General features: G+C 45.0%; 2 protein-coding genes across 11 annotated transcripts in view; one reads left to right on the forward strand and one right to left on the reverse strand.

Annotated features, from left to right (window-relative positions):
• The window catches only part of elf2b (E74-like factor 2b (ets domain transcription factor)), a 26,960-nt gene extending 16,592 nt beyond the window's left edge, over positions 1-10,368 (forward strand). For 7 of the 9 annotated variants that reach the window (XM_018737913.2, XM_018737914.2, XM_018737918.2 and 4 more), the window contains 6 exons: positions 6,622-6,735; positions 7,046-7,213; positions 7,380-7,466; positions 7,579-7,771; positions 8,081-8,446; positions 8,860-10,368. In XM_018737913.2, the coding sequence (XP_018593429.1) occupies positions 6,622-6,735; positions 7,046-7,213; positions 7,380-7,466; positions 7,579-7,771; positions 8,081-8,446; positions 8,860-9,436 (1,505 nt within the window). In that variant the 3' untranslated portion in view covers positions 9,437-10,368. Of the gene's footprint in view, positions 1-3,242; positions 3,961-6,621; positions 6,736-7,045; positions 7,214-7,379; positions 7,467-7,578; positions 7,772-8,080; positions 8,447-8,859 lie in introns of those variants that run through there. The other 2 variants (XM_018737922.2, XM_018737920.2) reach the window with 2 other exon arrangements.
• On the reverse strand, positions 10,221-20,961 carry LOC108925729 (nocturnin-like). 2 transcript variants are annotated; one of them, XM_018737923.2, is made up of 3 exons: positions 20,513-20,961; positions 12,261-12,515; positions 10,221-11,884 (listed from the first exon to the last, which is right to left on the reverse strand). In XM_018737923.2, exons 1-3 carry the CDS (start codon positions 20,739-20,741, stop codon positions 11,049-11,051), a joined length of 1,320 nt encoding a protein of 439 aa, XP_018593439.1. In that variant the 5' UTR covers positions 20,742-20,961; the 3' UTR covers positions 10,221-11,048. The 2 variants fall into 2 exon arrangements, with proteins under 2 accessions (XP_018593439.1, XP_018593440.1); XM_018737924.2 differs by lacking the exon at positions 20,513-20,961 and adding an exon at positions 13,978-14,340.
• Positions 20,962-21,182: the final 221 nt, after the last annotated feature.

The following is a 21,182-nucleotide window of genomic DNA, read 5'->3' on the forward strand; positions in this document are numbered from 1 at the left end:
ATACAACAAAGCCCTATTGTACAGTCTAGCATTTATGCATCGTAATTACATATAGTATTTTCTTGTGGTTTATACGAGATGCTGTAAGGAGACTTGGGACTTATGGCAAAACTGACTTGGAATGAGATCGTTGGAACAGAACCCCGCTGTAAATTGATGACCAGCTGTACAATGGAGATGATTAGCCAATCCTGTGGTGCTGCAACCGTGTGGCGGCACGGTGGCACAGCGAGTGGCACTGCTGTCTCAAACCACCTGAGTGGTGCCAGGGGGCATGGCTTCGATCTCCGCTCAGTCTGTGTAGAGTTTACATGTTCCCATGTCTGCATGTTTCCTCCCATAGTCCAGAGACATGCTGTTCAGGTGCATTGGTGACTCTGAGTCACCCATAGTGTGTGAGTGACTGTGTGTTTCACTCATGTATGGATGAGTGACCCATTTTAAGTAGTGTACAGTTCTAGCATTGTAAGTCATCTTGGGTAAATAAGGTATGGGCTGACAACACTACATAGTGTTCAGTGGAAGTCACTTTGGGGGGAAAAAAGCATCTTCTAAATGAAGTAATGTAAATTTTAGCAAGACCCAGTCACCTTATGAAGATGTTCATAATCCACTTCTATAGCTACATTTAAGGAAAGCAATCATATGGGGAATTTCTCTGTGAAACTGATTACTATCCTGTGTTCTAAAAGAAGCTAGTTTCATCAGCATGTTAACTGGAATTGGTTCACTCAAAGCTAACTGCATTTACAGCACTGAGAAGAGTGGCAATTAGCTGTAACAAAGTGGAGTGGATCTTCTGCATGGGGAATGATGCCAGTTCAGGACTTTCGCACATGATGCATTGCTGTGACAGAGGATGTTGGAATCAAAAAGTGAAAGGAAGTGAGGTAAAAAAAAAAAAACTGGTGTGTAGATGAGTAACTCATTGCATGTAATGTATCTAGCATTGTAAGTCACCTTAGATGAAAAGGTATGGGATAAATACTACTACATAGTGTTCGCTTTGAAGAAAAGCATCTGCCAAATGAACAAATACAAATATTATTGAAAGGAACAATAGGTCTTGACCCTTTCTATTTTGCTGAGGGTGATGGATCATAGGCCCCCCAAATGCTTGGTTTCAACCAAGTGTGTGTCATGAGAAGAGGAGAGCAGTCAGGAGCCAGCTGGCTTCACGGGGGCAAACAGTGGAACCCACTGAGAGAACCTGAAACACAGACGGTGTTGATACAGCAACCTTGTCAACAGAACATCTGGACTCCCACTGGCTTTGTGTGTGTGTGTGTGTGTGTGTGTGTGTGTGTGTGTGTGTGTGTGTGTTTTATAACTATTCAGTTGTAAAACACGACTGAAGTGGCAGGAACCAGTATTTTCATAAGTTATCGTGTTCCAGTGAGAGCTTGAATGGAATGGTGTTTGTTATATACCATTCATCTCATACCAGGATGCCTAATGTAAATGCAGCTGATCTGCAGCACTGAAATGTCTGAACCTCAGTGAACTAGGCTAAAAAATACTTTGTTTTACAATGATTCATACAGTGACTTGTTTTCCATTGAAGAATAGTCTTAAGTGATTTTTTTGGCAGTAATTAGTTTCTTGTGTCAAATTTAGTGTTGCAACAAATCATAGAACATATACTTGCCATAGCTTGACATACTGTTCTTGCTAAGACATTTCATCTGCAGCAAAGAAATTATATTGAGGAAATGAAAATGGATACTAGAATATTACAGTATGCTGATTGTATATCTTTTTTGTATAAAGTATTAACAGTGGGAGAAGAATGGAACATTCATGAGAACATTTTTGGTATTATATCTAGATGTTCAGAATAATACCATTGTATAAAAAGGTATATTTTCATAAACTATTGCAGTGGTTTTTCACTGTACAGGACCCCATTATATATTGTCATCACTGAGAGCAACAAGTCAAATTCATCACGCGGTGAGCATGGATTCTAGTATAAATTGGTGAGCCCAAAAGGTGGAGTAAGGTCATAAAGCCGCTGTTTATAAATGAAGGGCTGTGTTGTCTCCCTCTTCTGGGCACTTCTGAAATAGGTGTTTTTTTTTTCCCTTCTTAATTCTCATCTATTCGTTGTCACCGTTATAGAACAGATAACATTCTTTAAGTTGTATGTGTAAAAAAAAATTTTTTTTTTCTTTTTAATTTACTGATCAGGCTAAATTGCTGAACTGAAAAAATGAAAATTTTTCAAAATTCTAAATGAGTGATTGGGGGAGAAGTGGTAAATATACATTATCTGGATGTAATGGAGATGAATGTTTATGAAAAATTGATCTGACAAATACCACTTACAGTATTAAGATGCCTTTGTCTATAAAAATGTCCTGTAAATTATATAGTGTTGGAGTTTTTATCCTTCTCTGTAGCAGTTTTATTTTTTGGATACATTTTCATCTTGAGTGGTCATGGTGATCTTGAAATGGAATGACCAATACTACAGTAAAATGATTCAAATGACTATTACAGGAAAAAGAGAAACAAAAACAAGGGAAACTGTTCCCTGTCTTGGTTTATCCATGTTGTCCAAAGGGACAATGCAATATAGCTGTTAGTTCTGTGAATTACCTGTCGTTTGTTCCCCCACGTACAGAAGCCAGTTGAGAGGGTGAATCTGTCTTCCAGTTTGACAGTTACCATCATCACTGCCAATTTTATTAAGTTTCACAACATTGATACAAGTCTTAGGACAGACTTATAATGGGATATTAATACTATTTTAATACTAAAATTTTTGTTTTAAAAACTGGTTAATCTTTACTTTCAAAGAGCTCAAATTTTTAAGAAATCCTGTATAAACTACTGAATTTTCTACAAAGTTAGATGGCAGAGTCTTAGATCTTATGATATTTAGAACATCCTCCATACATTATGAATCTTATTTAGTTAATACTTCATGGTTAGCCATTATAGATTAAGAACCATTATTTGCAGTGATCAAACAAATTATTTGCAAACTGACTTTGGTTGGTTATTTTACGGTAAATTATGGTTTTCAACCAATATGTACTTAATTATAAAAGGTATTTATTGCCTAATTCTTTTTCCTCCATTTAATTTTAATCCTTGATTTTCTTTGACGCTCATGATTTTTGTCACCGGGTTTTCTCTCATAGAGAGAGCAGCTCTGTGCTCACTTTGTCTACGGGAGACTGACTGTATCAGAGCGCTGCCGGCGCGCACTGGTGGCCACCTGTAGAACGCTGAGAATAGGCAAGAAATGTACAAATTGCTTATTTTTTTACTTTCACGTCCTGAAATTTCCCTATCTGGACGTCTCACGCTCAGCCTCCAATTGACAAACATTGTCGTAAAGGAGCGTCGTCTCCTCCGGAAGCGGCACAGTAGTGCGCACACTACGTTTTCCTCATGGAAAAGCAGCGCCGCTGTTTCTGCGCAGCCCGGGCCGTGATTGAGGAAACGAGCTGTGCCTCGGAGAGCCAAGTCGCGTATTTAGAAACAAGGAAACGTTATCAAGAGAAAAGGTTTCCTAGGCTGAATAAAATGGTGCCCGTCCTCGTCAATATTTCTTTTACGGAGTACACAGTGCGCTTCCTGTTGTAATTCAACGGCAGTTGAGCAGTGCGAATTTTGTGCTCTGACAACCGCTTTATATGAATAATTAAAGTGATGGGGGGGAAGTAGTCAACTACCCACTCTGAAGGTTTACAAAAGGACCCGCTCTTACTGATACTGCTCTAACGGAACGCCAAGTTCAGCGGATTTCCTGTATTTCGTGCGGAAGGATCGCATTTATTGGTGTGCGTTCTGTGTCAGCCCAAGTTTGAGGTTATTTCCTGTGGGGGGCGGAGTGATACTGCGTGCGCGATTCAATGCAAGTCAAGGCGAATGTGCAGCTTCGGGAGAACATGGCGACGTCGCTGCATGAGGGACCCGCTAACCAGCTCGATCTGCTCATTAGAGCTGGTAATGGCTCTGATATACTCTCCGCACGCTTGACTCTGCTTTCCTTTCAGCCTCCTTTTTGTAACTCACTGCCTCGAGATGTCTTGGCGCTGGCATGGTAAAGTAATCTGGAGGGCGAAATCAGGAAGTGATCACCTTGGGTAGCAACCTGCATGGCGTTCTCTGCTTCCCCTCAGCCCGAGATTATTTTTTTAAACAAAAAAAAAAAAAGAAAAAAGAAAAAACGTGTTTGTGGTTGTGCCACTGAGTTGATGCGCGCGGACATTTGCGCGCGATGGGGGCGCATTGGATACGGTTCGAGCTCCAGCGCGAGCTCTGTCGTTGCTGTTTTGTCGGGCGCCGAGCTAGGAGCTGCTGGGAAACCAGGAAGTGTGTGAGATGTTGTCTTTCCTGCGTCTTTGCCACGCTGTCTGTGTCGGAAGGACGCGAAATGCCTTTCCCACGGTTATTCGTTCGATTTTACATAACTTTTCTCTTGCACATGGCAATAAGAGATGTGAGATCTGTTACTCGTAGTATTTTCAGTTGAAATTCAGGGTCTTTTTTTTTTTTTTTTTTCTTTTCTCCCCCTCGACTACACATAACGCCAGTCGGATTACGTGCATCTTGCTATTGAACCTGTTTGGAACTGGTACATTCATTGATACTACATAAGTAGACTAAATACGCTTTGTTTTATATATACAAATATATATATACACACAGATATTGCTTTCTAGCTTTTATTTTTTAAACCAATATTATGTATCTTGATGATATATTGCGCCAAAAATCATGTACTTCATTATGCTTTTATCAGACTGATTCAGAACTTTAACATTTGTGTGTGTTTATTTTGTTCCCTGACCTCACAAATTAAAGGAAAAGTGTGTGGTTTTTTTTTTTTTTCTCCCCCTTTTTCTCCTCCTCTCTTAAACAGTTCACGGTTAATTTGATGGCGGAAGCGCTGATCCGCTCGGGAGGGTATCTTTCCCAGCGAGTGACGGCTCCTCTTGGCCAATGGGCTTGCAGTAATGTTCGAAATCTGCTGGTTAACCAATACCTGCATAGAGATGGAGGGGTGGGGTAAAGAGAACTGCCAATAAGTGCCGGGGCGGGTATGAGTGACGGGCGGCATCGAGAGCGTCTGAAGAGGGAACTGGAGGGAAAGAAGGGAGAGTGTAAACACGGAAGTAATAGGGGACAGACAACATGACTTCTACCGGACCGCTATTCAGTACAGTTATATAGTGCCACTTCTCCCTTATATTAATAATATGTTTAAGAGATTCAGAATTAATGAGAAATTTTAATATTAATTTTTAAATTAATGAAAATTTTAAAACTAGTTATTTTTAATGTTTTTGTTTTTAAAATATAAATTTAGGAGGTTATTTGATTTTATAACATGCCTCTCAGTTTAACTGATATATGTTCCAGAGAATTGTGGTGAGGGGCGCTCATCACTTTCATAGGTATGTCTTGCTCAGTAAAGAAAGTATGCTGGGCTCTTCTGGGTTTGTGCCCTGAATGAGTGTAACCTCCTAAAGATAGACCTCACAGGCATCCCAAACAGATTCCCAAACATGGGCAGGCATGGGATGCGCAGAGCTGCAGACGTGAATGTGGAGATGGAGGACAACAGGTGCCACTTTTACAAGTGGAAGAAGAAGTGGTGGGTGGAGGGGAGTGTGATTCCCATTTTTAGGATTTTAGACTTTTTTTTTTAATCGTTATGGAGGATTTTTAAAAATGGAGAACGGAGCTCTTAACATTTTCTATTTTGTTGCTAACTTCTCTTTTTTATGTAGAAATCATTCTTTAAAGTATAAGTTGACAACATGGAATTTTGTACACATATTGGAAAATCTTAATTTTACAGTAAAATTCCAAAGTACAGCATACTTAACCACATGCAGGGTGCATTAAAGTTAATAGTAAAACAAATTGAAAGTGAAAAGCAGGTTATGTGCCTTATTTGGATATGAAACCAATCTAGTTGTACAAGAAAATGATTATTCAAAATTGGGGGGTAATTATTAATTAAACTCTAACAAGCAATAAATCTAATTTGTTTTTGGGTATCAAAGAAATATTGTCTCCCAGTAATGCATTGGAAATGGAACAAATTTACAAAAAAATATTAAGATGCTCTGTGGAAGTGATCTAATGGTGTCATCTGGTACTGAAAATGAACATTTTGAAGAATGTGAATTTGTGAAAAAAATTTGTACAATTAAAAATATATAGTCCCCCCCTTATCAAAATGTTCTAAGACTAAAGCTCTTGTGGTGGGCACTGTGAGTGTTGTCAGTGACTTGAAGTAAGACATGCATTGAAAGTACTTTTCCAGTGGATATGTACTGTGTTGCTCACACATTCACTTGACCATTGAAGTGTGACACAGTTAATTAGATCTGGAAATTTCCCAACTTTTTTTTTTATGGAGAGAATGAATGTCAGCAATGATCATTCAGACCATCTGTCTCCCCCCCCCCCCCACCCCCAGTGTGCACTTTGCCCCTTCCTTCGTAAGTGTTATGCATTTTAGAATGCCCTATAGTATCAAACCATGCCTGTGTTATTTTGTGTGGAGTTAGTGTTGTTACATATAGCCTGTATTTCTGCATAGCTTGGGTGGCTGGCTGGTGTTGAAGCCCAGCTTCTGGCTCTCTGTTGTAGTGGAAGCGTCGGTCCAGGGCAGCAATGTGCACTGTTCAGACAAGACAATTGAGGCAGCAGAAGCACTGCTGCACATGGACTCTCCCACCAGTCTGAAGGGGGACCGAAGTCCAGGTACGAGCACCTGTCTGCTGTGTCCGCTGACTGTTTAACAAAAACGGCATCTACAGCTGTTCTGCAAAAGCTTTGTGTTCCTGCTCTCATATCACTTTGACATTTGCCACCGAATGCAGGATCTTCATGTATTCCTACTCTTTCATGAAGTAAGCAAAGATGCAGTTAATTCATGATTTTCAGTAATAAGTTTTTCTGATTGGTATTAAGTTTTTATGGATTAAGTAGTGGTGAAAAAAACTTTGCTGCTGGTATGTCTGTGTCTCTGTATTAGACATTAACAGTGTTCTTTTTGCTGTTTGCAAAATAGAGGTTTTTGTTCCACCCTGTGCGAACACACCAGAGTTCATCCATGCTGCCATGCGGCCAGACGTAATCACAGAAACCGTGGTGGAGGTCTCAACGGAGGACAGCGAGCCCATGGAACTGTGCACGGTGCTGGACGAGCCTCTGAGTGAGCCCTCCAAGAAGAAGAGAGGTACGGTCTGGGTGGCAGCTTGCTGAGGACAAGCAAGTACAGTAGAAATTGATCAGTCAACTTTAGCTGAGGAGCTGCTTGTCTCTAGTCAGAGGGGAATACTTCAGCAAAACAAATGGCTCCTTCATAGTGGAATGTTTCACCCCACCCTTTTTTTGGATGGCAGCAGGGCGAAAACCAAAGATGCACCAGCCAGCAGTTTCAAATGGCTCACCTGATTTGGGGATCAAGAAGAAACCCAGAGAGGGCAAGGGTAAGTAAGACTGTTACATGTAGCCCCCAGTGATCTGAGCTGTTTCAGCTCTTAGTCCTACGTGTACAGCTGAGATGCCATCAGAATTTTCATACATGTGGACTTTCGGCAGGCAACACCACATACTTGTGGGAGTTCCTGCTAGATCTCCTTCAGGACAAGAATACCTGTCCCAGGTATATCAAGTGGACACAGAGAGAGAAGGGCATCTTCAAGCTTGTCGACTCCAAAGCAGTATCCAAACTGTGGGGAAAACACAAGAACAAACCTGACATGAATTATGAGACCATGGGCCGCGCCCTGAGGTAAGAACCGCCTTTGGTTACAGTGTTTCTGTAGGCATATTTTTCTCCTGGACACAGGACATTCTTGCAGTACCAGCATTTGTAGTCTAATTACACAATTCTGCTATTTTGCACTGAACTTTCTCAGTTCCTTTTGAAAAGGGACAAGATTAATGCATTTCAACTAATAGTGAAAATGTGATGAAGGGAAATTAGTATGTCATTGATCTAAATCTACTGTGGAAACTGCAATTTTCCTGTAACATGGTCTGTAGTCAGATATTAATGTTAAATAATCCCAGCTAAGTGTTACTTTTGCCATTTTAACAGATATTATTACCAAAGAGGTATCTTGTCTAAGGTGGAAGGACAGCGCCTGGTCTATCAGTTCAAAGACATGCCTAAGAACATTGTGGTGATCGATGATGACAAGTCGGACCCCAGCACTGAGAAGGCATGTGAGCGTGTTCCTCCCTCGTCAGAAACTCTTCTGACGGCGGCCGAGCTGGCCAAGGCCCCCGGCACCCTGCGCAGCAGCAGCCGTCCCCCTGTACATGCCACTCTTCCCAAGGGAAGGGGCTCAGCGCAATCTGCAGCCTCCGTGCCCCAGGTGGTGGCGATCACGGGTGCTACAGAAGCTTCCCAGGGCCAGCAGCAGTCCCAGGGCACCATCATCCCTGCAGCCTCTGGCGCCAGGTACCCAACTCACCTCTGCTGTTATAGCATATACTGCACCGCTCTGGGCACCTAGTGGACACTTTATTCATAGTTTTTCCACACAGTGAATTTTTGTTAACGTTTCGGTAGAATTTATGGCAGAGCCCCAGGTAGTTTAAGTCCCACCCCGTAACCTCTGATGTCTCCTTCTCTTTTTGTCATGTGATGAACAAATGTTTGCAATATCAGTGCATGTGTTCAGAAAACATGGGACTAAAAGTAAAAATGGGACTGGCCTAGAATGTTTCATGTTCTACTTGATAAAAGGATGTGTGCAGCACCTTGAGTCTTTGGGACTCAAGTATTACACAGCTCCAGCTCCACAAGGACTGAACTGGGGGGTGTTGCCATTTGTTGGTTTGTCTCTGACCCTACGTCATCTTTCTGCACAGAACAGTGCGGGTGGCCATGCAAGTTCCCGTCGTGATGACTACATCGTTGGGCCAGAAAATCTCCACGGTGGCGGTACAATCCACTGGCTCGCCCGTCCTCACCAACACCTCTGGGGGAGCAACGCCCAAAGTTGTTCTCCAGACCATCCCCACTGTGATGCCTGCTGTGGCTGAGAATGGTGAAAAAATCACTGTGCAACTGGCAAAGATCATCACCATCCCTGCTGCACAGCTGGCACAATGCCAGCTGCAGGGAAAGTCTGCCTTGAGTAGTACTTCTGGCATCAACCTGGTGGGGGCGCCTATGGCTGTGCGAACGCTCACCCCCGTTTCTGTGGCCCCGGGGGCCCAGGTAGTGAGGCTGGCAATACCTGCACAGTCGCAGCAGCAGGCCTGCGGCAGCCAGGTGGCACAGCTCGTGAGCGCCATTGTGAGACAACCCGAGGTGGCACAGGACAGCGGCGGCCAGATGGTGGTCAGGACACAGGAGGAGCAGGAGAGTAAGACTGTGGAAGGACCAGAGGCAGTGGTCATAGAAGTAAGAAAGGAGGTGAAGGAGGAGCCGCTGGACAGCTGAGGGAGGAGAGACAGTGGTGTCTCAGCCAGACTCTGGCACTCATGCAGCTGGGGAGGGAGTCCCCCCTACCTCGTGAGTGAGGCCAACTGTACATTTGCTTCACGTTTCAACTGTTCATTTTGTATATTACAGTCAGAGTGACTATAAAGACTTGACAAGACCTCCTTTTTTAACTTGTGTATCAGTGTGAAGTAAGAGCCTGCAGGCAACTCCACTTCGATGAGCGCAAGGGACCAAGGCCAACACTACCGTTTTACTGACACTACATGTACAGAACACTAGAGCAGATTTAATCCACATGGTCTTAAGTAAAAAGTTCCTTTGTATAGAGAAATTTTTGTATTAATGAAAACCAGCAATTTGACTATCACTGTGTGCACATTGTTCAATTTCTTGGTGCTAGGTGGGTCTTTAAGAAAACCCTCTGAAGGGTTGAAGAGCTGTTACTGGACAGCAGGAAGCATAAGGGATGTTGTATATATCTGCTATACAATTTGACATTTTGAGTAAGCAGCCTTAGCTTTATCTTTCTCCATCTTTTAAGTAAATGAGCTAAATGCTTTTTGTGTACATTTTGATATACCAAGCACAGTATTACGCTGACCTGAGGAAACAAGTTGGATGGTAGTCTCATGCTCCTGTTGGGATCTAAATTCCAACAGACCTTGCTGTAGTTTGCCTGCTGTGTCACCTTGGTGACAGACATTTTGTTTTCCTAGCCTTTCTGCCAGTAAAAAAAAAAAAACTGCAGCATGAATATGTGCAGCTCCTGCAGCTCTATGCTTTTTTTTAGTCGAGGAAGAGAGATGGTCGTGTTCAGACTGAACTAGTTTGTATATTCAACATTTGAAGTATATTCTATTTTGTTGTACTCTTGTTTCAAAGTGTATTCAAGTAGATTTTACTGAGAAATTAAAGGATTTTGTCTTCAGCATCTGGAGTTCTGTACCGTTTTATTAAAATGTTTGTCCCCTTTCTCTATCCACAGGGCATCAGACTTTTACACATTGGTCAAGCCTCTATACCCCCATGCAGTTTCACTGGGATCAGTGGTTGGTAGTAGCCAGGGGGGGCACTACTCTACCACCTAGGACAGCTCACCATGCATAATTACTCACTGCAGTTGCAGAAAATTCAATATATGACAATGTATTTAATCCTTACCTATACCAAAGTCGTACACCGTACTGACTTCCTGATATCTTACATTGTCATTAGTTATCTAAAAAGTCAAATAGTATTTACTGACTACATACAGACAGAAGTGGGGAAAAATGTATTGCACATTTGAGACCTTCCCTCATAGGGGCAGAGCCATTAGATCACATTTGTCTGTACTATGTTTGGAATAATTTAAACATTTCTATGAAATTGTTGGCATAGAAAAGGTGAAATGATTGAAACCAATAAATAAAATTTAACACAAGGAATGCATGTTTAGTCCATATTCTACCCTCCCACTCAGACATCCCATCAGCCCAGTGGGTTGACTTAGAACCAATTTCCATACATGTTTTTCTCCATTGGAAATTAGAACCATCCAAGAAGTCTGTATTGGCATTGGGGGGGGGGGGGGGGGGGGTTGAACGCCTGGAGGCACTAAGGGTGAGGCCTACTGAAGCCTGTCAGGTTCCCCACAGAAACGGACATCACACACCAGGGAGAGGTGGTCTGACGGGTAGTTGTAGGAAGGCAGGCGGTTGGGGCCAATCTGTTCCTCAGTGGGGAAATCCAGCACAGCATCCACACTAAGGCCATGGCAGGAATACCAGATGTAGTCCAGTGTGTTGCAGCTCTCGCCGCTAAGCCTGATCTTCCACGTGGTGTAGGGTGGCTCCGACTGACTGTCCGGACTCAGCAGCTTGCAGGCGCTGTCCAATCCGAGGTGAGACGTGGCAAAGCGCCGGTACACGTCCTCGCTGGGCTCGGCGTTGAAGTCTCCGCAGACCAGCAGTGGAATGCGTGTGCCCTCAGTGGCCTCTTCTAGGGCACGGAGGAGGTCGGAGCCCTGGGCGCAGCGGAGGTGTTCCCAGCCACTGCACGCCTTCAGGTGGGTAACTGCTATGCAGAGTCGTCGGCCTGTATCGTGGCAGCGCAGCATCTGCACAATGGCCACTTGGTTGGAGAGCGGAGTGGCGGACGCCAGGTGGAGGCATGTACTCTCCTCCAGCAGGAAGCGGCTGTGGCGAACGAAGAGGGCGCAGCCATCGGGCCCATTGTTCTCTTTCACCCCCAGGCAGGGAGAGCGAGGCTTGGGCTGAAAGGTACAGCAGTAGCCCAGGTTGGCCAGCACTGGCCCAAAGGTGTCGTAGTAGTGGTCAACCTCCTGCAAACACAGAATATCGGGCTCGTAGGTGAGGATCTCCTCCAGGATGAGGTACTTGCGCTCGTTCCAGTTGAGAGCGTCAGCAGGGCACTGTACAAAGTTGTCCTTGCCCTCACCCAGTGCTGTTGAGGTAAGAGCGAGAACAGCCTGTGAACAAAAGGTTACCTTACAGATCGAAGGTCCTGCTTTAAAGACGAACCTCTGCATAAGATAAGATTTACATCTTTGGCTAATTGAAAACGTAGATGACAGATGGACTCCACATAGGCACTCTGCTGTACAATCACACACAGTACAAGTTCTCACGAGCAACATGTTTACAATCAAGATTATGAAAGCCTAATATTTTATGTTCTTAGACAAGTATAATATGATGCCCATTTATAGTAAACAAATACTTGGCCGGTTTAACAAGGAAATGAAAGGCTTCAATCCAGGGAGGTAACCCTGGACACCTGCTGGTGTGGGGAAGGGCCCAGGGGGTGACAGGTGCTCTACCTTGAGCTAGGATGTTCCACTGCATGACCCGGATGGGCTGCTGATGCTTGTCAGGCACACGGCCTTTGGGGAACACAAAGGAGCGGTGAAGCCGGGCTGGCCGTCGCCGCAGAGCCTTCTCACACTCCCTCAGGAGAGCCTCTTGGTCACCGGGCTCCTCGTGGTCCATCTGCTCCAGGTACTCGGACTCAGGCAGCGCGTTTCTGCTCAATGTCTGGGCCAGTGCGCTGTACAGTCTGCTGCCCATGGAGCACACTGCAGAGACCACACACACAGTTAAGGTTAGGGTGTCACAAGCACATTGGCAAAGGAAAACAAGTCCATTCACCTGTACAGTACGTGTGTTCATTTAGCTGATGTCTTTCTCCAAAGCAACATACAATGTTACTCAACCTACGGTTATGTAACCATTTATACAGCTGGAGCGATTTAGGGTAAGTACCTTGCTCAAAGGTACTACAGCTGCAGGTGAAATTCAAACCTGCGACCTTTGGGTCCAAAGGCTCTAACCACTCTGCTATCAGCTGCCTTGGTTAGCTGTACTTGTGGGTAAAACTAGTCCCTCTGACTGGAACTGGGAGGCATCTCCATGGAAATTAACTGTAAATCATTTGGCCCCTGATGATACATGCAGATGCTCAGCGTCGGAATGGTGTTTACCAGTTGCTTTCCACCTTACTGAATAATTTTGCTTTACTTTTACAAAATGACTCCATTTACAGGGAAATTATTTTCAGCCAGACATAACTGAGGAAGGTCAACAGAGGAATCACAAGGGATTGTCAGAGATTGGTGGACACATAGCCCATCGCCAAGAAACATGTTTACAGCTGGAAGAAGAGTGTCATTAGTCCACAGGACCTGCTGCTACTGTGAAGGTTGTGGGTTAGAGTCCCAGGAGGGGTTCTACTGTAATACATTTGACCAAGGTACTGCTTCATTTATTAAAAAAAAAAAAAAAAAGCCAGCAGCATTAATAGGCAAAATCTGCATGGAACAAAAGCTATATGACTATTTTCCAGCAGTAAGGTTTCCAGTGACACAGTGGCTGGTGGTTCCCCCCCCCCGGAAAGCGGATCTTCCCAAGCACCGAGACAGGCTGAAAACCAGAAGACTTGTAAGAAAACTGCGAATTACACAGAATAAACATTAAGTGATGGAAAAGCAAGCTATAGTACCATTTCAAAAAAAAAAAAAAAGTTGGATAAAACCTTTTTTGAAAACTACATGATGCTGCAAGAGAAATTCTGTAAGAAGAGATATTAGAAGCGTGAAACTGAAGATGGTTTAAAAATAAATAAAAATGAAAAACCCATTCCTTTCACCCTGTTCTAGCTCAGCATCAGCAGCACTGCAAATTTTTTTTTTTTTGGGGGGGTGGAATTTCACGGAAGTTAACATCGAAATGAACACGAAAACAGTGATGAACACTGAGCCCTGCTAAGAGCCAAGCGTCACAGCTGGCTGCGAACGCAGGCGAAACGGCACAAAGACACTAAAACAGCTTCATTTTGCTCTGGAGTCGTTTGGTACCCGAGGGACTCGTGTGCTGCTTTGCTGTGCACCGGTTAACAAACTGGAGCTGTTTGCCACCCACTGGGTGATGAGTGGGACAGTAAAAGGAGCAATTCTGTTCACCAAACACAACTGAAATGAAAGCAACTTCTGAAAACAGAGAAGCTGAGACTGAAGGGAAGCGAAACGATGCTCAGCTTACCGGTGATATCCATCTTCTAGAAACTTGGCTTGGGCTCTCATGTACGACACGCGACTGGCCAGCACCAACAGCGCTTGAGCACACGTCCCCGTCTTTAAAGTGGCCTGTGACCACGGCCGGTGACGGGTGCGGTCATGCGACAAGGACGTCAGCAAGGCTTGGGGGACATTTGCACAACTTCTGCATAAATGACAGGAAGCGCCATGTGACGCACGTGCGGACAGCACGCAGTCTGCATGCTTTGTCTACTTAAGTCATTCTGTCCGACAATAAATGAAACGTTCTGTCCCTTTACATAAGAATATATGAAATAAAGGGACAGCTGGTCACGTAGTGGATAGAGCTACTGCCTCTCTTTGGATTTAAAGGTCGCAGGATCGATCCCTGCAGTAGCCTTGAGAAGGTACTTACCCTAAATTGCTCATAATAATTGGAACCTTAACATCGTAAGTCGCTTTGGAGAAAAGTGTCAGCTAAACGAATAAATGTAAATATATCAGAAGCTACAGTATTTATCCAAGTCATTTTTGGAGGCGAAGAGCAAACGGGTATTCCGGCCATCCACCTGTCGTCATCCGGAGAAGGACTTCCTGTGATACCGCTGAAGGAAGTGTGCATTTAATAGTAAGCGGAGCGAACGTTTCGTTTCAACTGCATCCCTCTAGTGCAAAGTTCACATGAGGTAGAATAATCCTTTCAGGCAGGAACTCGCATCTTTGCGTTGGTGAAGAGGTGCAATCCTGTTGCCGCAAACTAGCGCGAACTGCCCTGCGCTGGAGATTGTCGCCCGATGAATGAAGATGGGAAGCGAGGCGGGGCGCCTCCCGTCGTGGACGCGCGAAGGGGACAGGAGTGCGGGCGACGAGCTGCCAGACTGGCACTCTTTCGACAGAACTGACCAACGACATACAAAGAGTTGCCCAAGCGCCTTGCATCGTCACGTTTCTTCCGGACATGTTTACAGGATGGTCGGTTCCACAGAACGTCAAACCACTTCTGTCTGCATTGAACAGCCCCCCCCAAAACACACACACACACCTCACTGATAAAATCATACACTGGGAATATATATTTTACCCAAAACCAACTAACACTGCAAGAATGTAAAATACTAAATCCAGACAAAGTTTTTTTTTTTTTTTTTTAATAAAAGCTTTCACTGCCAAGAAGCAGGGGTTGTCTTTGCTTATTTCTTTTGAACCAAAAACAGCATTTGACAGGGTGGAATGATTCTTCTTTTTCTCGGATGTTCCGGAAAAGCTTCAAATGTGTACTTATGAGTAAGTAGTTATTCTGCAAGCCTTGGGCACGACGCAACACGGACGGCTTGTTGTTAGACACACTCCTTTGTAGGAAGAGGCTGTTGGCAGCGGCAACACACTTTTGTACCTGAAAAACCCTGGAAGGTCAGTCCTAACTGTTGTAGAAGTGATACAGTGATAAGTCATACCTCAATTAATCTCTGGATGTCCAGTAATGCAGTTGAACACTCCTAATGCTAAACGGTGCCATCCTTTTCAATGGGCAAACTGAGCTTTTAGGCATCTGGGATTTTTTTTGTCACCTGGGAGATGCCAAATATTTACTGTTAACTGGGAAAGTTAAAGAGGACCTGGCAGATTGGGTCCTTATATATTCATTATTTGGGATAATTGATATCTTATGGATAATCTTCTTTTTTGCTCTGTTTTACCTTTTTCCAAAATTTGTCTCATTTGTCTGCTGCGATGATTAAAAAAAATATTTTCACGATTTATCTAGAACAAACAAGGCTCAGAATTTTCTAGGTTACATGTATTCATTTAGTTGGTACTCTTCAAAGCGACTTACAATATTAAGGTACATACAATCATTTATCCATTTATACAGCTTGATAATTTTACTGGATCAATTCAGGGTAAGTACCTTGCTCAAGGCTAATAATACAGCTGGAGGTGGGATTAGAACCTGTGACCAACGGGGCCAAAGGCAGCAGCTCTAACCGCTTCGCTACCAGCTGTTGCCCCCGTGGGCTCGTACCGCACTTAACCCAGCTCTCCCGCCGACACGGACAAACCGGGCCCCAGAACGGATGTCTTTTGGGGTGGTGAACATACCATGTTTACTTGCAGATCGAATGAATGGTGGTAACTTAACCATGTGAAAATTACACTGGGTTTATCAAATACTGATTTCTATGAATACCACTGTGATATGTTTGTAGTTCCAGAAAAAAAACAATAAATTACATTTAGACTAAAGTGGAAAAAACAGCTCCTGCACCAAGCACTTCCAGAGGCATCGTCTCTGTATTATAGACTGCTTTGCAAGTGTTGCTACCCGTTTGTGTGTGTCGCTCGCTGACACATGGAAACGCTGACTAGACTTGTCTTTTAGCGAGAATGAACCATCATCCGTGTCTGCTCCAGTTTCCCCGCCTGCAGCTCCTCCAGCATCCAGGAGCAAAGGCCGAAGCTCGTTCACAGGCCGTACCTCGCTCCAGCGCACATTCACTGGATGCTCAGCTGTGTTTCCATCAGCAGGCCACTCTGAGCACTTTGTAAAACCACAATCCAAACAAAGCTATGGAACATACGTTGACTATTGTTAGAAGAAAAGCAAACATTTTACTGCTATGGCCCACACGGGGAGCTCCCTCTACCGACATGTGAGGGTTTCAAGTGTCCAACTTTTATAGAAGTTAACATGTGAACTGCATGACGGTTCGAATGAATTTGAGATGTCTGTGGAACCTTTAGGGACTGCTTAGACAGTGCTATGTAATCGTGTGACGGAGATAAAACACAGAAAAGGTGACACAAACAGCCAAAATGTATTAAGTACAATTACTGCTCATTTACGTACTTATTTTGTTTCATTTAGACATTTTCAGCACCTCACACTGCTTTATATGGGAGCAACTTTCTTAAAGGTACTAAAGCAGAAGCCCTCCTGGGTTTTGAACCAGCAGCATTCAGATTAAAATCCCTTTACTAGTGTGCCACCTGCTGCCGTCTACATCTGAATACAACTTTTTTAAACACTTCTTCTTGGTAGAAAACATTGTGTAAAACTAAGACGTAACATTAAGGCACGTGAAGCCTACTAATGTATGCGACTGTGGACTAAACCTCACGGGTTTTCACAGCGGAGCCAGGGAAGAGTCGGCGGTGTCAGTCGAGTTCACTCACCGCGCCGCTTCGACGCGTGCGGGTTACCGTATATTACATCATTCGGTTGCTTGGCAGACACTTTCCGACAAGTGTCTTGAGGGTAACTTCACGCACCCGTCACAAGGTTTCGCTCACCTGACTTGGACAGCCATTGACGGGCTCCAAGATATTTTTAACAAGCCGGTCCTGACGGAAACGTCATCCGGCAGATGTGTCGCTTGGCCTCGGCTCAAAGTAAGGTCCGCACATCCTCTGAAATCACACAACGGGGTCACGCAATTCTGCACCCTAACATGCGTTAGGATCACGCGAACACTGGAACACGGGAACCCTCGCCGAGTTATCGTGCCACCAGCAGGAAAGGTCGCCCTGCCGGTACATGTTCGGCCACCGTCATCGGCAGATGGACAGACGGAGCCTCCTCCCTGGAAACACAGCTAAAGCTACATGGGTTTGTATTGCTGCCAAAGCTGCGCTACACACATTCCCCAAGGTGAATGGAACAGAACACCGTGTTCAAACACGTTAGCGGCCGCTTCAGTCATGCTTAGATCAACACTGCCGCCAAACACATTACGACATGGTTTAGTACCGTGCGCCACGTTAAGGAACGGTCTGAGAAAGGTGCCCGGGGGGCTCCAGCCAGCGTCAGATCGCATCACGCTGCGTCACGATGACGCTCGAAGGGTGGGGTCACGGAGGAAACGAGCAGTCGGGAGAGAACCGAGACGTAGGCGACTGGGCTCGACTCTTCAGGGTACAGCAAGGTCATTCCAAGCGATACCACGGGCAGGCGGACGGCAATCCTTCAAGAGGGGCACCGCGGAGAAGAAACGACACCACAGCTGCACAAAGACACAGCCGCAGTCCGAGAGAGAGCGCTTTTTCGGGAAGCGCACGTCACGCAGAACCACGCACCTCGGCGAAGTTATAATTCGTACGCGTTCGGCCCACAGCACCGCGGAGGGCATGGATTTATGAAAGTTCGCAGAGTGGCTGACATGTCTTCGCACTGTTCTCGACTGAGAGTTTGAAGCCAACACCCGCTTGGTAATGGTACTCGATGTACTCGGCATTTTGGCACAGGCATCTTTCCCGAGAGGGACCGACGCACTGCCAGCTCACCCACTCATAATTCCCGAAGCTACTGGGGGCATCTTGTAAGGGTACGAGAGCAGTACTAGTATGCCTGGTAAAGGTCAGACTTTGCCCCCCTTCTGGCACTGGAAATTCTGAATGATTCCACACTACTGCTGCTTTGGCACGCAATGCTTTAGGGAGGACGCCTGCGTAATCACCACACTAGCTGAACAAGTAGACGAGAAACACGCAGAAAGAGTGTATATTCAGGTCTTGTATGAGATGAGCTCCGGGCACGACTTTCGCTCCCTTACCTGGACGAGATGGGAGCAGATGGAGCTGTCCACCAGTCCCTGCGCCGTCAGGCTACTTAACGCACGTGAAGCCTGAGGGATCCTGACACACCCGGCGAGACACACACATCCACCCAATGAGCGAGTCGAGCATTTCCTGTAACGCGACGTCGTCCGAGAGCGTGAGAAAAAAAATCCAAATCCACCTGCCGGGTAAAGGCAGAAGTGTGTTCGCTCTCCACATTGAGCGAGGATGGAGTTATACAGAACGACCGAGCCCCTCTTGTTTTACGCCCTTCTTACCGATTTGTTCTTCAGCTGACGGACTCATGCGAAGCGACTCGTGGCATCGGACCCATTTATACAAACGAGTACTTTTCGCGGCTTGAGGTTTAGTACCTTTCTCAAGAGAGCTCCATATGTACCGGAATTTAAAAATACAAATTCACAGGAATGTCAAAGACAAACAGAGGCAGACAGAACTCAGTACTGAACTGTTGCTATAGTAGTGCAATGAGAAATACCAGGACAACATTCTTACACATAGGCTGCAGCAAACCAACTGAGAAATAAATAAATATTCAACATATTACCATATTATATACACACAAGACTGTTGAATTTCATGGGTGAATGTCTCTCGAATCAACACATTAGAAGCAGCCACCCCTTAAAAACCTAGAAGGGAAATTAGCTGTAAATATTTTCTACAGAACGCTCTGGTTTCCTCCCACTGTCCAAAGACATGCTGCTCGGGTGGACTGGCAACTCTAAAAATCACTATATGATGTTCACTGGAAGTTGTTTTGGACAAAAGTGTCTGCTAAATGAATGTACGTAAACATAAACAGAGGCCCAGCGGGTTCGGTTTGGGCCAACGGACCCCCACCCAGAAGCCTTACCCCCCTCTGAGCTTCCTGTTCACACTTAAGCTCTGGAATTCAACTCACACCTTTTAAACGTTTTCGTTTACAACATGGAGAATCCGCACTATGCGCGTTTGTCAAGTTTGACTGGTGTCGTTTGCATCCAAATTCCATCCTCGTTACCCAGCATGTCCGAATGCATCGCTGATTTTCGAGAGCAATTCCAGCAAATTCTTGTACGTCGAGTCACAACGATGTCTGTTTTACTGCACAGTTGGTAAAAAAAAACAAAATCAGAACTGTACGGTACTGTACACCTGCAAACACATTTCTGCTGTAATGTTCACCACACCAACAATATTCACAACCCCACACAACCACACACACACACACACACTGAAACCGCTTGTCCTGACCGGGGTCACGGCGAACCCGAGCCTAGCCCGGCAACACAGTGCATAAGGTCGGAGGGGAAGGGGGACGCACCCAGGACGGGACACCAGTCCGTCACAAGGCACCCTAAGCGGGACTCGAACCCCAGACCTACCGGCGAGCAGGCAAACCAAAGGCCAAACCTGCTGTACCACCTCACCCCCCGTATCTTCACACAACTACTTCCCCATTCAAAAAGCATTATTAAGTAACATGTTTTTTTTAAAAAAAAAAAAAAAAAAAAAAAAAAAAAAAAAAAAAAAAAAACTGTCCAGCAGCAAACATTTGCTCTATGAAAGAAACCGCAACAAGGCTTCACTTCAGCAAACCTCAAACTGCCAACTACTACTAGTGCCCACATTCATACTGATTTATAAATATAGACACTTTTGGACAGCTCACAGTGACTTAGGCCTTAGTTTTACTGTAGTTTTCTTAAAGAAACTGGGACCGCCATCCATTATTACTATGAACTTACACAGAACACACACAGTACTCGCAGGGCCTTTGAAGTCCTATGCAGTTTGATACACTTTACAATTAATGGCACGAACTCACCACTAGATGGCGCGCCTTTCCCACAAAAAAAAGCCCGCCAGCGGACAACGAACACGAGCGCAAGCACTCATATGAACTGTCCGCAAACAGGAACCGGACCTGAACAGGTGACCGCGTTGCGGTTATGACTGGCGACCTGTGGCACGGAACTCACCGGTCCTGGCGCCTGGAGACCCCGCCGGTGACGCGGGTGTGGTGGAAGTCCCTCCGGCACACTTCATGGCGACGCTGTCGGCGCAAACGGTGTGGCAGTAAAGAGCGGGCGGAGCAGCAGAGCGCTTCGGGATATCGGTCCTTTTCAGGGAGGACAGCAGCGAAGAGGCGCCGCCCGGCGTCGCCAGGTGCCGGACAGCGGAACAGACTCTGGTCGGAGCTTGAAACATCACGAACTTAACAACAGTTAGTCTCCCACCTAGCGTACAGAGAAAATAAAAATACAACCTTAAATTTAGCTGAGTTGGATACAAGTTAAACCTATTATAATATATACTCAATTTGGCGTCTCATCACAACGTGTCCTTCCTAAAGTTCTCGTACCGGCAAATATTTCATCATTTGTCCGCCACCATCTCTCAGGCGGGGGTGACTGCAACGGAATGAGAAAATTTATTTCCGCCCCACAGAAAGCAGAATCCCATTTATTTGTTTAATTATGGGAAATTGGAGTTTGTTGTGATAGTGCTTGAAATTATTTTGAAATACTGTGCCGGAAATTGTTCAAATTAACGTAGCGGTCAAACTAATCGCCCGGTTTGCTGTCAGAATGGACTGGTCCCGAAAGGAACGGAAACTCGAGGACTTCCTCGTAACGTAACACGTCACGT

The sequence above is a fragment of the Scleropages formosus genome, chromosome 16, assembly GCF_900964775.1.
Source record: "Scleropages formosus chromosome 16, fSclFor1.1, whole genome shotgun sequence".
Taxonomy (NCBI): Eukaryota; Metazoa; Chordata; class Actinopteri; order Osteoglossiformes; family Osteoglossidae; genus Scleropages; species Scleropages formosus.

Excerpts from the sequence above, each read along its gene's own strand:
- LOC108925729 (XM_018737923.2), bottom strand. The coding sequence starts at position 20,741 with ATGTTTCAAGCTCCGACCAGAGTCTGTTCCGCTGTCCGGCACCTGGCG. Across the intron at positions 12,516-20,512 it reads GTCTCCAGGCGCCAGGACCG|TGTGCTCCATGGGCAGCAGA; the intron begins GTGAGTTCCGTG and ends TGGTCTCTGCAG. Across the intron at positions 11,885-12,260 it reads GTGGAACATCCTAGCTCAAG|CACTGGGTGAGGGCAAGGAC; the intron begins GTAGAGCACCTG and ends TTACCTCAACAG.